This window comes from Lipotes vexillifer, unplaced genomic scaffold, assembly GCF_000442215.2.
Source record: "Lipotes vexillifer unplaced genomic scaffold, Lipotes_vexillifer_v1.1 scaffold657, whole genome shotgun sequence".
Classification (NCBI taxonomy): Eukaryota; Metazoa; Chordata; class Mammalia; order Artiodactyla; family Lipotidae; genus Lipotes; species Lipotes vexillifer.
This window is the reverse complement of record NW_006774518.1, coordinates 1,792,763-1,806,109: the sequence shown is the minus strand read 5'-3', so window position 1 is coordinate 1,806,109 and position 13,347 is coordinate 1,792,763. Positions and strand designations below refer to the sequence as shown.

General features: G+C 42.1%; 1 protein-coding gene and 1 non-coding gene across 2 annotated transcripts; one reads left to right on the top strand and one right to left on the bottom strand.

The window, feature by feature from the left end:
• The first annotated feature begins 1,226 nt into the window (after positions 1-1,226).
• On the top strand, positions 1,227-7,264 carry LOC103079992 (zinc finger protein 391). The gene is made up of 4 exons (XM_007449267.1): positions 1,227-1,286; positions 4,063-4,200; positions 6,188-6,710; positions 6,918-7,264. The coding sequence occupies exons 1-4, from the start codon at positions 1,227-1,229 to the stop codon at positions 7,262-7,264; spliced, it is 1,068 nt and encodes a 355-aa protein (XP_007449329.1).
• TRNAE-UUC (transfer RNA glutamic acid (anticodon UUC)) lies at positions 5,114-5,186 on the bottom strand. Its single transcript has one exon. It is a non-coding gene; the product is annotated as a tRNA-Glu (tRNA).
• Positions 7,265-13,347: the final 6,083 nt, after the last annotated feature.

Here is a 13,347-nt window from a genome sequence, read left to right as displayed (position 1 = left end):
GGACACGGCCAGGGGGCTGAGTGAAAGAGTGTCTGTGACCTCGGGAACCTTCGTGAGCGCGGGAGCAGTGCGTCGACGCAAGGGTTTCCCATTAATCCTTCCGGCTTCCTCAAGCCCCGCGAACTAAGGTTCCGTCTAGGCGTGGGTCCGGTCCAGGGTGTGTCCCGGCGCTCGCCCCGAAGCGGCCGGTGAGTGGGGCACGCAGGGCTCTGGGGCCCGGGGCCTGGACGGGTGGGCCTGGAGGATCTAGGAAGTGGTCGTGCGGAAACACGCAACTCTTTCGCGGGGAGACCAGCTAGAGGTCCAAGGGTGGTCTGGCCGCAGATCCGGCCGAGAGGTGCCTCCGCGGCTGGGACGCGGCACGGTGTCTCTGCGCGGCGCGGTGTCTCTGCGCGGCGCCCAGCGTTCGCCTTGCGGGTGGGCACAACCTAGTCCCTTAGCTGCAGTGACAGCAGGTGGTGTTCTCCGGTGAACCCCTGGGAAATGGAAAATCTCAGAGTTTCATTCCGCTCCGCTCTAGCTGGGCGAGGAAGGGCTTCTGTACTCGGGGTGTTTCCCAGATGCTTACCGTGTGCCAGGCACTGTTCTAAGAGTTTTTACCTGCGTCAACTCGTTTAATCCTCGCGTTAACCCCATGAGATGTACGATTATTATCCTCATGTTACAGACGTTAAAATTGAGGCACACAGAGTTGAAGTACCTTAATTAAAGTTACAGAGCTTGAGAGTAGTAGTATTTATTTTGTGGTTCTGATGATGACGGTTGTACGTCAGTATAGTAGGTGTTGTTAGGGGTATTGACAAATGCTGTATATCAAATTCTGTGAATTTGTTGTGACTTTGAACCAATCTTCAAGGACACTGTTGTCTGAAGACCATCTTTTGGTAGGCCTGGACACTTGACTGTCTCTGTTTTAGAGTTGAACAGAGGCTGCCTAGGCCCTCCTGCTGACTCTTGTGTATTCGCAAAGACTCCAGGAAGTAGTCAGCCCGATACCAGAAAGCAAAGCACCAGAAGAAGAGCTATTCCAGAACCTTCAGAACCTTCTTCCTTCTGAATGAGATAATTTCTTAATATTCAAGGGAGTATATACAAGGGAAAATTATTCCAAGATCAGCAATTGATTATAAGAGAAAGTGGCATGGTCAAAAGAATTTCAGATGGTTAGGGTAACAGGAGGGGGTCAGGGCTTTGAGGGCTGAAAAGTTAGTCATATAAAGAGGAGAATGGGGTTTGCTGGTGCTGCAGCACTTTGTGACCACTGTACTTTCGAGAATAATGATTTGGTAAGGTTACAATATCTATAGACCAGTAAGGTGATCCAGATAAAACTAAAATATGAGGAAGAAAAGAGAAAAAGAGAAAAGGAGGGGCAACATTCCACATCATGGTGGAGGAACCCCTTGTATGAAACCTGGATAAGGGTATGGTCCTAACCTTGTGGAGACAGAGACCTCCTAGCCTCTCTGAAATATATCTGGGGGCTCCTCCTGAGAACTTTGTCATATCCACCATATCTTAGGTGAGTGTGGCAAATTTTGCCCAGTATGGGATTAGTCCCTGGTTGCCTGCTGACTGCTTTTGATGTCTTCCTCAGCACTCCCTTGCTCTATTTCAGCATTAGGTGATTGGCCTCTTTCTCAGTTTCCTCTGAAACATGGACCTTAGGCTCTCACATGTCTCTGGGGATTTGAAAAAGAGTCTGTTCATTCTAGTCTTATCCCCTTAGTCTAGGCAGATGGGTCTGTGCCTCAGAGTTTGGAATCTAAAATTAAATTCCAGGAATCAGACAGCTCTGGACTAATCAAGTCCAACATCTTCCTTTTACAGATGAGGATACATAAAACCACACTTGTTATTTTTCCTTGGTTTTTATTTAGCTACCAACAGAGCTATGATCAAAATCCAGATTACTTGGTAAATGTAATACCAAGTAATTATTTATACCACGGGGCCTCTATTTGGTGTTTCACTGATTTATGCCAAGGATGCCACTTGCTTTGTGGTGGCACTTTAGTGGAAGCCAGGAAATTTAATCCTTAGTTTACCCAGATAGGGCTTTTAGTGTAGTTGGGACTTATTGCAGCCTCTCAGGATAGTCATCTCTCAGAGGTAGTCACTCTTGTGTCAAGGTCATGCTGGTGTCCTGGGATCAGTGGTTTAGTTTCTTGGCCCTTTGGAGGCCATATGAATGGAAAGCATGACTCAAGTGTTCTTTCCCTGCTTGTTGAGAAGTAGTAAGTATGATGTAGTGTAGTGAGTTTGAGTCCAGGATTTATCACTTGGCCTTGGGCCAAATTACTTATCCTTTCTGTACCTCAAATTCTTCATTTGTATTGTGGAAATAATAATAGTAACCCTCTCATTGTTGTGAGACAAAAATGAGTCCGTATTCATAAAATGCTTAGAGCAGGCAGACCCAAGAGAAAAGACCAAAAAAGGGCCTTTCCAGAGGCTGCACCTCCAACTCACGTTCCTTTCACAGTTGGCTTCTTTTTTTTTTAATGTAGAAACTTTCCCCAATGTGGTTTCTGTGTGTCTGTCATAGGTGTCACATATACAAACACATAATGCATAATACAGTTACACATGTCATGAGCTTATTTGAAATGCAAAAACAACTACATCTTGGGACTCTTGTACTGCACACTATATACACATTAAATTATAATTATCTTATATCAAATTGGCATATTTTACCAATCATCAAGGTATTAATAAGCATGAGAGTAAACCCTCAACTTCAAATTGGCTCTCTCCTTTGAACTCTGTCCTAGTTCTCTCTCTGTTCAGGAGATCCTGCCTACTTTTAGATGTCCTATGTTTTAATGGTTCTAGTGAGTCAGTTTATAAAGATCTTCACATTTCAGATCTTCCTGGTTTCCCTTTGTCTCCAAAAACCTGAACAAAATCTCTTCTCAACAATATCTCTTCTCCAAGATGGAATGTAATATGTAATAATGTAATAATATTCCACTATGTACAAAATTCTCACTGTTCCTATGTCACCTTTATGGCAGTGTGGGTGTTCTCAGATCTTCAAGGACTTCTGTTGGGGACAAGGACTTTTGCTTTAAGGCTTTAGAGGCTTTGCAATTTACCGCCTGAGACAGTCACTCTTTGTCTATTGTGTAACTGTTAATACTTTAGTTCCATTGCACTAGAGAAGTAATTCTCTACCTTTTAAACCTACCATCCCCTTTACTATCTTGAAATAAAATTTATAGATAATATTAACTACCTATAGATATAATTTCCAGAATATCACTATGTTACCTTAACTGTAATATAAAGGAGAAAGAAAAGGAAAGTAATTTATAATAGAATAATAGTTTTTCAGCATGTAAATGATTGGATGAAATAGACACTTGTACCTATTCATAGAATCATGTGAATACAACAGCTACAAATGCAGACTGTTATGTGAATGTTGTATTTGTGAATCTAATATCATGAGTGGCTTGATTTTCCTAAAATGGCGAACAATTCCGAATATCATTCAAAGAAAAAGAAGTATATTTCCTTGATTTTCCAATACATAGCAAAGTTGTGCAAAATACTTTGTATTTATTTGTAAAGTAGTTCCAGTCTCAGGTAACCATTAACAACTCTTTCAAAAGTCTGGCAGGATAAGGGACATTCTTTGTTTTACAGGAATCCCTGGCCCCGACTAAATTCTAATAGCCCCATCCAATCAACATGACAACCAAAACCAAAACAAAACCAAAACAAAACAAAACAAAAAAACCACACACACAAACTCTCACAAATTCCCAAAACTCTCCCCAGGAGGTGATATTGCTGCCTTGAGGATTACTGTAATAGAGGAGAGAAGTAACAGTGAACTGCCAACAGAATAATGATGGAGTAGCTTAAGGATCTGGGCTGCAAGAATGTAGGCCAGCCAACCTAAGCAGACAGCCAACCTTAGTAGACAAATGCCTACTAAGGAATGTTAGCGCCAAAAAGTATGCAACTGGATTTTATTGCAGGGTTCTAAATAAATTAGAAATTCTGACTTCTCAGTCAACCCAGTAGTAGTTTTGCATTCCCTGCTTTCAGTTGAAAGGCAAGTTCTTGGCAAAGCTGGACACAGACAGCATCGTCATGTTGCTCTTGAGGTTCTCCATGGATGGCTTCTTCGTGAACATCCTCCAGGATTCATTTCCACATGTGGGAGGTTCCCAGTCTCTGAGAAAGGCAAGACTTGTGAAACCAGATCAACTCTTAACCTAGTGGATCTTAAATTGCGCTGTGAGCAGAAACATTAGGGGAACTATTATACAATTTGTTGCCTACTGTCATGTCCAAGGGCTCTGAATGAATTTACAAGAAAATGGGTTAAAGAAAAAACTTCAGTGGGGAAACATAGAGTCCAGAGAAGGGCTGGAAGAGTAGGCACAGATTCCCATATCCTCCCCATTTTACCAACAGAAAGGTTGCCAGAGCCAGGATGCTCTTCTAGACACGCAGTGTGGGTCAGTATTCTAGGAGAGGGCCTTGCTGCTCTTCCTTATTATAAGGCAAGTGTTAGAACAATCTTGTGAGTGGGGAGATAAACAGACTGCTTGGTACAGTCCGAATGTGGGGTGCCAGCTTTTTACAGGAATTGTCTGGGAAAGCTAGCTGCCTAATACCTAGAAACCTTGAGATCCTTGGGAAGTGTTGGCCCTTCCAGCAGAAGGAAGAGGTCACCTGTCCTAAGGGAAGCTGAGTTTATGTTTTAGACCCTCTGGCTGTGAGAAGAATGTTTGGTAGAAAGGCTGGTCCCAGTGAACACATTTTTCAGGCAACCTAGAGAGTGTTTCTAAGGTTCATTTTGGACAATTCAACTTGTCGAGTCATATGAACTTAATAAATACAAATGCCTGGGCCTCATTGTACTTAGCTAGGTCTGAGGTAATGCCCAGTATCTAGAGTAACAAGTTCCATAAGTGATTCTGATGGGTATGTGTATAACCTTTCTTTTGGAACCAGTTTTAGCCCAGAACTTTCATATACCCATTTTCTCCAGCCCCTCCTGCCACAGCCTCTAAAAATGCACACTGTGGTTTTTGTTTGTTTGTTTTGGGTTTTTTTTTTTGGCCGCACCGTGTGGCTTGTGGCATCTTAGTTCCCCGACCAGGGATTGAACCTAGGCCCTCGGCAGTGAAAGTGCAGAGTCCTAACCACTGGACCGCCAGGGAATTCCCACACACTATCTTTTCTATAGATCAAAGCATTAATGTTGAGCTCTCAATAGCCCTGTGTCTCCAGCACCAATAGCCTTGTGTTAAATCATTTACAATCAACAGGGATCCCAGCATGTGAATTGGACACGATCACCCAGTTGGAGAAAGAACAACTGTAGACACTGGATCTTCAGGGAGCTGAAGAGGGGAGTGACCAAAAATATCTGTCTAGGTGAGTAGTATCATGAAAAGGCCACTAATTTGAAATTTTGAAGACATGAGTTCTAGTCTAAGCTCTTGCAATTTGCTGGGTGACTTAAGTTACTCACTCTGTTTTCTATCTGTCAGATAAGCAAGTTGGCCTTGATGAACTCTAAGTTAAGATCTGTTATGATGAGCTCTGTTAATCCTCTGAAGTCTGTGGTTGTAGACTTGTTTAGAAGAGTACCTAAACTAGCTGGAAGAAGGGTTGGGGGATCAAAGGGAGATCAAATGGGGATAGCAGGGTAATAGTTAGCATTTCTGAAATTCTGTTTTCTCTCTTTGCCAAGAAAATGGTTGCATCCAAGCTTGATAGAGTCTTCCTCACTTTTTGCATTTTGGCAGGGGTGGTGGTGGTTATGTTTTCTATATTTGAGAATCTACTTTTCTCATCCCTTTCCTGTCTCTCATTTACCATAACTAATTGGCTACAATAGCTAATAGCTCATTTTACTTTCTAATCCACTGTTCTCTGCTCATCAATTGGTATATCTGCACATGTCCATTTTGGGGGCTCAGCATATTACCCACGCCCCTACCTGTATTTCTTGATGTCTCTGTGCATCCACTGTGAAAACTCTGTTATCACTTCTGGCCTTGTTCAATTCTCTTTCATTGTCCCTTTTAAGTTTCTGCCCATATAAAGTTGCTAGTGTGCATGAATTGCAAATTAGTTGTCTTGTTTTCCTGCTGGTTTATTTTCCTTGCTCTCCACACTAGACACAGGAGACATTTGCACTTTAAATGTCTTTCAGATAGGGATATTTGAACTGAACAAAATCATCAACAACAATCAGGCTATTTCTGAAGAACTAGAGTTTTCAGGGTCAGCAATGGAAAGTCTCCAAAGGAATACTGCCCAACGTCCTATGAATGAAGAAGCCTGTAAAAGTGAGGGCCAGTTATCAAGGCAGACAAATTGTTCTCCACAGAAGAAATCTTCTTTTGAGGAAACAGCAATCAGAAAAGTGTCAATGACCCTCAAGGAAATTTTCACTAGGGAGAGAGGCCCTGAATCCAGTGAATTTAGTCTAAGCTCAAAGCTTAATACACTGCAGAAAATTCCAAAGGGAGCTATGTCCCCCATATCTAGGAAAAACTCCAAAGATAATTCAGGCTTAATTAAACACCAAAAACTCTTTCTGCAAAGGAAACCTTGTAAATGCAATGAATGTGGTAAAGCCTTTAGTTACCAATCAGACCTTATTGTCCACAGTAGAATTCATGGTGGAGAAAAGCCTTTTGAATGCAATGAATGTGGTAAACCTTTTAGCCGAAGTACACACCTTATTGAACATCAAAGAACTCACACCTGAGAGAAACCTTATGAATGCAGTGAATGTGGAAAATCTTTTAGCCGGAGTACACACCTTAGTCTACATCAGAGGATCCATACTGGAGAAAAACCATATGAATGTAGTGAATGTGGAAAAGCCTTTAGCCAAAGCACTAACCTTAGTCAGCATCAGTGAACTCATACTCAAGAAAAGCCTTACAAATGTAATGAATGTGGGAAAGCCTTCAGTGACCATTCAACCATAATTCAGCATCAACGAATACACACTGGAGAGAATCCCTATAAATGCAGTGAATGTGGAAAAGCTTTCAGTTGGATCTCATCTCTTATTGAACATCAGAGAACACACACTGGGGAGAACCCCTATGAGTGCAGTGACTGTGGCAAGGTATTCAGTCGGAGCTCATCCCTTGTTGAACATCAGAGAATACACACTGGAGAAAAGCCCCACGAGTGTAGAGAGTGTGGAAAGGGCTTCAGTCGGAGCTCCTCCCTTATTATTCACCAGAGAACTCATACCGGAGAGAAGCCTTAAAAGTGTAATAACTGTGGGAAAGCCTTCAGTCAGAGTTCATCTCTCATCAGACATCATCAACTTCACACTAAAGAGTAATATCTGTGCTTTCCTTAATGTTAGCACAAAAGCACACAGCATAACCTCCCACAGCTGAAAAGAAACATATATACTTGTTTGAATTTTCCTTCCTACTAGCTAGCTCTAAGCCAGTTTCAAGCTAGCCTTCCCTCCTTTTCGTAAACTAAATGCTCAAATGAGTGATCAATCCAACAAGGGGATGAATTTTAAAACCTAATATATTCACTCTAATATTCTGGAGGGCTCCAATCTTAGAATATACAGCTACCTAACACCTTGCAGTTCCTCACCTTATCTATTCCATGGAGCTTGGGTCCCTGAACAACCAGTTTCCCAACCACATCAGCTCCTTCACTTAAAAGAGGAAATCCCATGTGTGTGTATTTTCATGCTTGCTGGCTCCAGTAGCAGAAGAGAAGGAGCTGGCTTCAGATTAGGACAAAAAATTCCCACCAGTTTGGGGATAAAAAATTCAGTCTCGAATTATATGGACAAATTTTTCTCTTCCTCCCTCCCTTACCTTTTTTGCTATAGCATAGTTTCCTCAAAGTATAGCCCATAGTTCTAATATGCCTAACTAATCCCAGTGTTATTTTATCTTATCCTTACCAAGAAGGTCCTAAAAATCTTAGTTCCTCCATTATCTTTTTAAAAATTGCTGTCCAATTTTAAAAACTTTTCTTTTGTTTACAGACTTCATGAAACATACACCGTCTGGTTTTGACTCTCACCAGCCTTGTTAAGTTGATCTGTCAAAGACAAACTCAGTGCCTCTTTCTCAGTCCTTTTCCTACTTGACATTTGCAGAATTGGTACTTTTGGCCACTCCTATGCCTTAAAACTTCTTCTGGGATCTTCTGGGATCCATTATTCTGGGCTGATCCACACTTTTCCTACCTCCCAGCACTTCTCTGATTAACAATGATCTTGGGGCTTCCCTGGTGGCGCAGTGGTTGAGAGTCCGCCTGCCGATGCAGGTGACGCGGGTTCGTGCCCCGGTCTGGGAAGATCCCACATGCCGCGGAGTATCTGGGCCCGTGAGCCATGGCCTCGGAGCCTGTGCTCCGCAACGGGAGAGGCCACAGCAGTGAGAGGCCCGCGTACCGCAAAAAAAAAAAAAAAAAAAAAAAAACAATGATCAGCTCTCTGACTTTGGGCAAGAGTTGGGCCAGAATAATTTCATTTTATTGGCTTATAAGTACTTCACGTTATTCAATTAGATTGTAAGCTTCTTGAAAACAGAAATCTTGTTTTAGATCCCTATAAAACATCACACAGTGCTGAGTAGTCACTAAATGCCCCATAATTATTGCTTACTGATTCCTCTTTATCTATCCTGGGTAATCAGTCTGCTAGGATTTATTTGAAATGTCTTGATAGTTGATTTCTTTCTCTCTATTCCTACTCTGCTGCCAAGTCCTCAGTAGTTTGGGCCTAGATTACCAGAGTAAACACATCATCGCTGCTCTTGTCTCCCAGTCTTTATATAGCTGCCTGACTAGACTACCACTTGGTTCAGAAAGAATCCACAGTTTCCCTTTGTCTCAAGGAAAAAGTTCAAAGTGCTTTAACTTGAAGACCTTGCACAGTTGGATCTATTTACTTATTTTCCATTACTCCCCAGTACAACTGGGCAGCCCTGTCCTTTGTCTCTACGACACCCTTTCTCTTCACACTTGGCTCTGCTTCATACTATTCCATGGCACCCTTTTACATACCCTGCTCTCCTCCCTGTATCTCCAGAAATCTATCCATACTTTATAAAAGGCCCTGGTCAGGTCCTGCCTCCTCTGTGATAATTTCAGCGCCCCCCCCTCTTCTTAGGAGTCCTTTACAGTGACGGTTTGCCTTATTCTCCTGTATTACATACTTTCTTATTCTGTTCTCTTGTTCTGTCAGGTGCTTTTTTCCATGAACTTTTTTGAAGTTAGAAATTGTCTTAAATCTCTTAGAAGCCCCATCTAATACATAGTACAATGCAGGCCTGGATTGTAGTTTTAATCTAAATCAGGAGGGTTTAATATAATAATGCAGTCACTTTACTCTTTTGAATGGTGAGATTACCTCATAAATATTTTGGTCCTTTTTGTCCTACCTTGAATTATATACATTAAGCCTCGGGACTGACTCTCCTTCAGAGCTCCTGGGATGCTGGCCTCTTGGCTTTCCACTTCATGAGACTGTTTTAAGGAGTATGTGGGTTTATTCATATAAAGTGATGAAAACAGTGCCTGACATATAGTGAGTGTTCAATAAATGCTAATTGTTATGATTCTATTCCTTCATATCTGCCTGTAGTCTTTCATTTCATCCCTAAAGCGTCTGTAACTCCACAGAATGGAAAACTAGGATCACAGTCAAATAAGTAAGAAGATATTTCTTCTGCCATCACAGACAATTGTCATCTATTTTATTATAACTCTATTGTGTGTCAAAAATGACTCAAGGCGGCTTACAAGATATGATAAAATACAAAACTGAAAAAAATACAAATCGGTATTAAAGAAGAAAATGCCTAGAAGATCAAGATCATGACAAATTATGGTATGCCAGACAGTTATTCAGGTATGAAAGTGAGATGGTCATTTGCTTACATTGTATTTGGAAGGGTAGAAAATGTCCATTCTTCAAGGAAAGCCTAATAGAGTTAAGATGAATTTCTCCACTGGCCTTCATGTAATTATACAATGTGCTTGATAACAAAAAATTAAAATTAAATTATGTGTTCTCTACAACACCTAGCATATAGTATGTTTTCCAGTGAATAAATATTTAGTTCATAGTAGAAGTCTCAGAAAGGCAAATATAAAGATTCTTCTTGGGGTGGAGTGGGGTTAGAAGGAGCAGAGGGTAGAGATAATCAAGTAATTACTGGGTGCCAGAAGAAAAGCTCTTTTCACACATTTGAGTCTCTTAATTTACCACATTATGGGATGAAGAAACTGAAATTTACAGATGTTAAATAGCTTACCCAAGGATCAGGATTTGACCCCACTACTGGATCTCTTAAGCTGGGCCCTGGCAAGATCTGGGAAAGAAAGAACTGTGTAAGTAAAGGTATAGAGGTAGGAAAATGCTCTGTTTGTTCCAATAGATGAACTGGACTGTCTATGGCAGGGAGTTCAGTGAAATAAAAATAAGAAAGTTTATTTGGAATTGGATAACTAGACAGTGGCTGCCCTGAGTACTAGCTTGTGTGTGGATTTAATCATTTAGGCAATGAGGGAATTACAGGAGGTTTTTGATCATGGTAATAAAAATTTGGTTTCGGGGAGAAGATTAATTTGGTAGAGGAGACAAGGTGGTTTGGAAATGAGAGAGACAGCACGCAGAAACTAGGTGAGAAGCTGAAGTATTAGAATAGTGGTATTGTGGAACAGAGCAGTGGTCAGATGAGGAGACAGTATAAAGTAAGGATCCTATGAAACTGGTGACTAGATACGGGCAAGGAAGAAGAGAGACCAGCACTTCCTTAATTGCTGTTGTTAACTTTCCTGTAAGCTACCTAGGGTATGGAGGGAGGAATTTCTGATACACACTCAGCAGTTAGCCATGACTACAAAACATTAAAAAGCTGAACGCCTGATATGATTAACTTGCATCTTTAAAGTCGATTTGGAACCAAAAACTTTTGGGATTTCTGGTGGGGAAATCGGGTCAGAAGCTAAGAGCGATCTGGAGTGGGGAGCTTTATTCTAAGGAGAAACAGAGGGTTTTCCAATGCAGCCAAAAGCACTGTGACTCGGCTCACACTGAACAATGTCTTCAAAATAATCTCCGTCCTTGCACGGAGCCCACATCTAGGCGCTCAGCGTGGGCCCTCTTCTGCGAGGCCTGTAGGTGGCTCCCGCGGAGGCCAGCTGCCGTCCCTGTCCTCGCACGTCCGGACGCCTAGGCCATTCCTCGGGAACCCGGGTAGGGGAGGAGGCGCGTGAGTGCGAAGACCACCGCGGGGGTAAGAGCCTCAGAGCTCTGCGCTTTGGCTGTGCTCCCGGACTTTTATGGTGACCGTTGTGTGCTCCAGTTCCCCTCATCAAGGCTGCGATGGCCACTCCTAGAACCACCGGATGGGGTCCTGCGACCACCCCAGACGCCATCTTCCCGCTTCCCCGGGGGCGCTCTGAAGCAAGATCGGCCAAAGAGCTGATCCTACATCTGAGAACTACAATTCCCAGAAACCTCGGAGACTCGCAGTCGTCACAGCGCCCAGACTACATTTCCCAGAAGTCTTAGGACCAATTCCCATCCTCACCGAAAACCTTATGTGACGTCATCGACTTTCTGCTGAAGATTCTAAAGGCTGTCGGGGTGGGCGGTGCCACGCAACGTGATGTGGCGGTAGCAGTGGGCCTCGTTTCTGGATGGTCTCCTATCCTGAATCTCTGTCACTTCTTTTTCTAAAAAATTGATAAATCAGAGTGAAGTTTCCACCCTTTTCCGTTAGATTTTATTCATTTAACATGTGTTTTCCGTGCCTACTATGTATTAATCCGCTTTTCTGATTTGTGGACTGTGAGATTGAAGATGAGTCACTTCCTTCGCTAAATATTAATTCAGCTCCGTTAAAGAGGCCACGATCCTTCCTCAACATTCTCCCTGCCGCCCAACCCCTCACCCTGACACACACACACACACAGGCACACACGCTGAAAAGCATAAAGGGATGAAAAACAAAAAATAAACACTGGTCCCATCACTCAGCTAATCCCTGGACATATTAGTAAATGTTCTTTCAGACTTTTTTTTTCTTCTTATATCTGTGTATCTGCATATGCTAGATATGGAGATGGATTGTGTGTACACGTTTATACATAACAAAAAGTTATAGTTTATACGTAACAAAGGATTTACTATATACATTCATCTTGAACTTTCCGCATGTTAATATTTTCCAAAATAATTTTTAATGGTACTGTCAAAGAACTAATCCTGTCCCTGTATAAGCATTTCTTTTCAGGCTCCCTAAACACCAGTGATTTTATTTAGAACCCCTAGCAAATGCTTCAGTCTGCTGTTGTCAAAACAACTTTAAAAATTACTGTCAATTTTATTAGTTGTGATAATGATATTATGGTTATGTTTAAAAGGAAGAAAAAGTCCTATTGGCTAAAAGATACATACTGACGAGACAAATGATGTCTGGGTCTAACTTTAAAATATTCCAGGACTAAATAAAAGGGGAGTCAGGGAGGGATTGCTAAACAAGACTGGCAAATGTTGATTATTGTTTAATCTGGGTGAAGAATACACTGAAGTTCACTTTTCTATTTTGTGTCTATTTGAAATTTTCTGTAATAATTTTTTTTTTTTTAATGTATACCAGCATTCCTCCTGGAGCAGTGTGGCCAGCTAATTCCTTCCAACCTCACGTTCAAGTCATCCTTTGACCACTGCCCAAATGAAGAATTTTCACTTCCATTGTCATCTCTGTGATGCTGACTGATTCCTTTTCCTGGGACCCATCTTCTGACTAGTTTTTTCACAGTACCTCTGAAACTAAAGTAAGTCTCAACTCTTTACAGAACACTCCTTTTACCTTGATGCTCTCCTGCATCTCAGTCTCCTCCTGATCTCCTATGTACATGACTTTGGCATCTGGCTTATAGTTTTCTGCTGTATTTCATGTCTCATTTCATTCTGAGTGACATCAACGTGCCCAGTAGACATTTGTTGAATTAATTAATGTCCACGTGGATGAATCATCCAGCAAACATTCTGCCTTTTATCTGGAACCCTGGGGTCTTGGCAGGCAGGAATTCCCACGCTTGTGGGTATTGCAGCATCTGCTGCCCGTGCTTTTCCTCTCCCACCGGTGAATCTTATCCTTCCCTTTTTAATTCCTGTTCCAGAAGTCCTCCTCCGCCTCTGCCTTTACAAGGTGCCTGCCATCTGCTCCCCACGCACAACCTTCTGTCCTTCACACTTTCCACACCCACCGCTTAGCTTCTATCCATCCCAACATTGTCAGAGACACCCATTTCTTTATGCCTCCTTTAGGACTTTGCTCTCACTCTTTCCACTTT

Excerpts from the sequence above, each read along its gene's own strand:
- LOC103079992 (XM_007449267.1), top strand. The coding sequence starts at position 1,227 with ATGGGGTTTGCTGGTGCTGCAGCACTTTGTGACCACTGTACTTTCGAG. Across the intron at positions 1,287-4,062 it reads CTTTCGAGAATAATGATTTG|TTGAAAGGCAAGTTCTTGGC; the intron begins GTAAGGTTACAA and ends CCCTGCTTTCAG. Across the intron at positions 4,201-6,187 it reads GTTCCCAGTCTCTGAGAAAG|ATAGGGATATTTGAACTGAA; the intron begins GCAAGACTTGTG and ends AATGTCTTTCAG.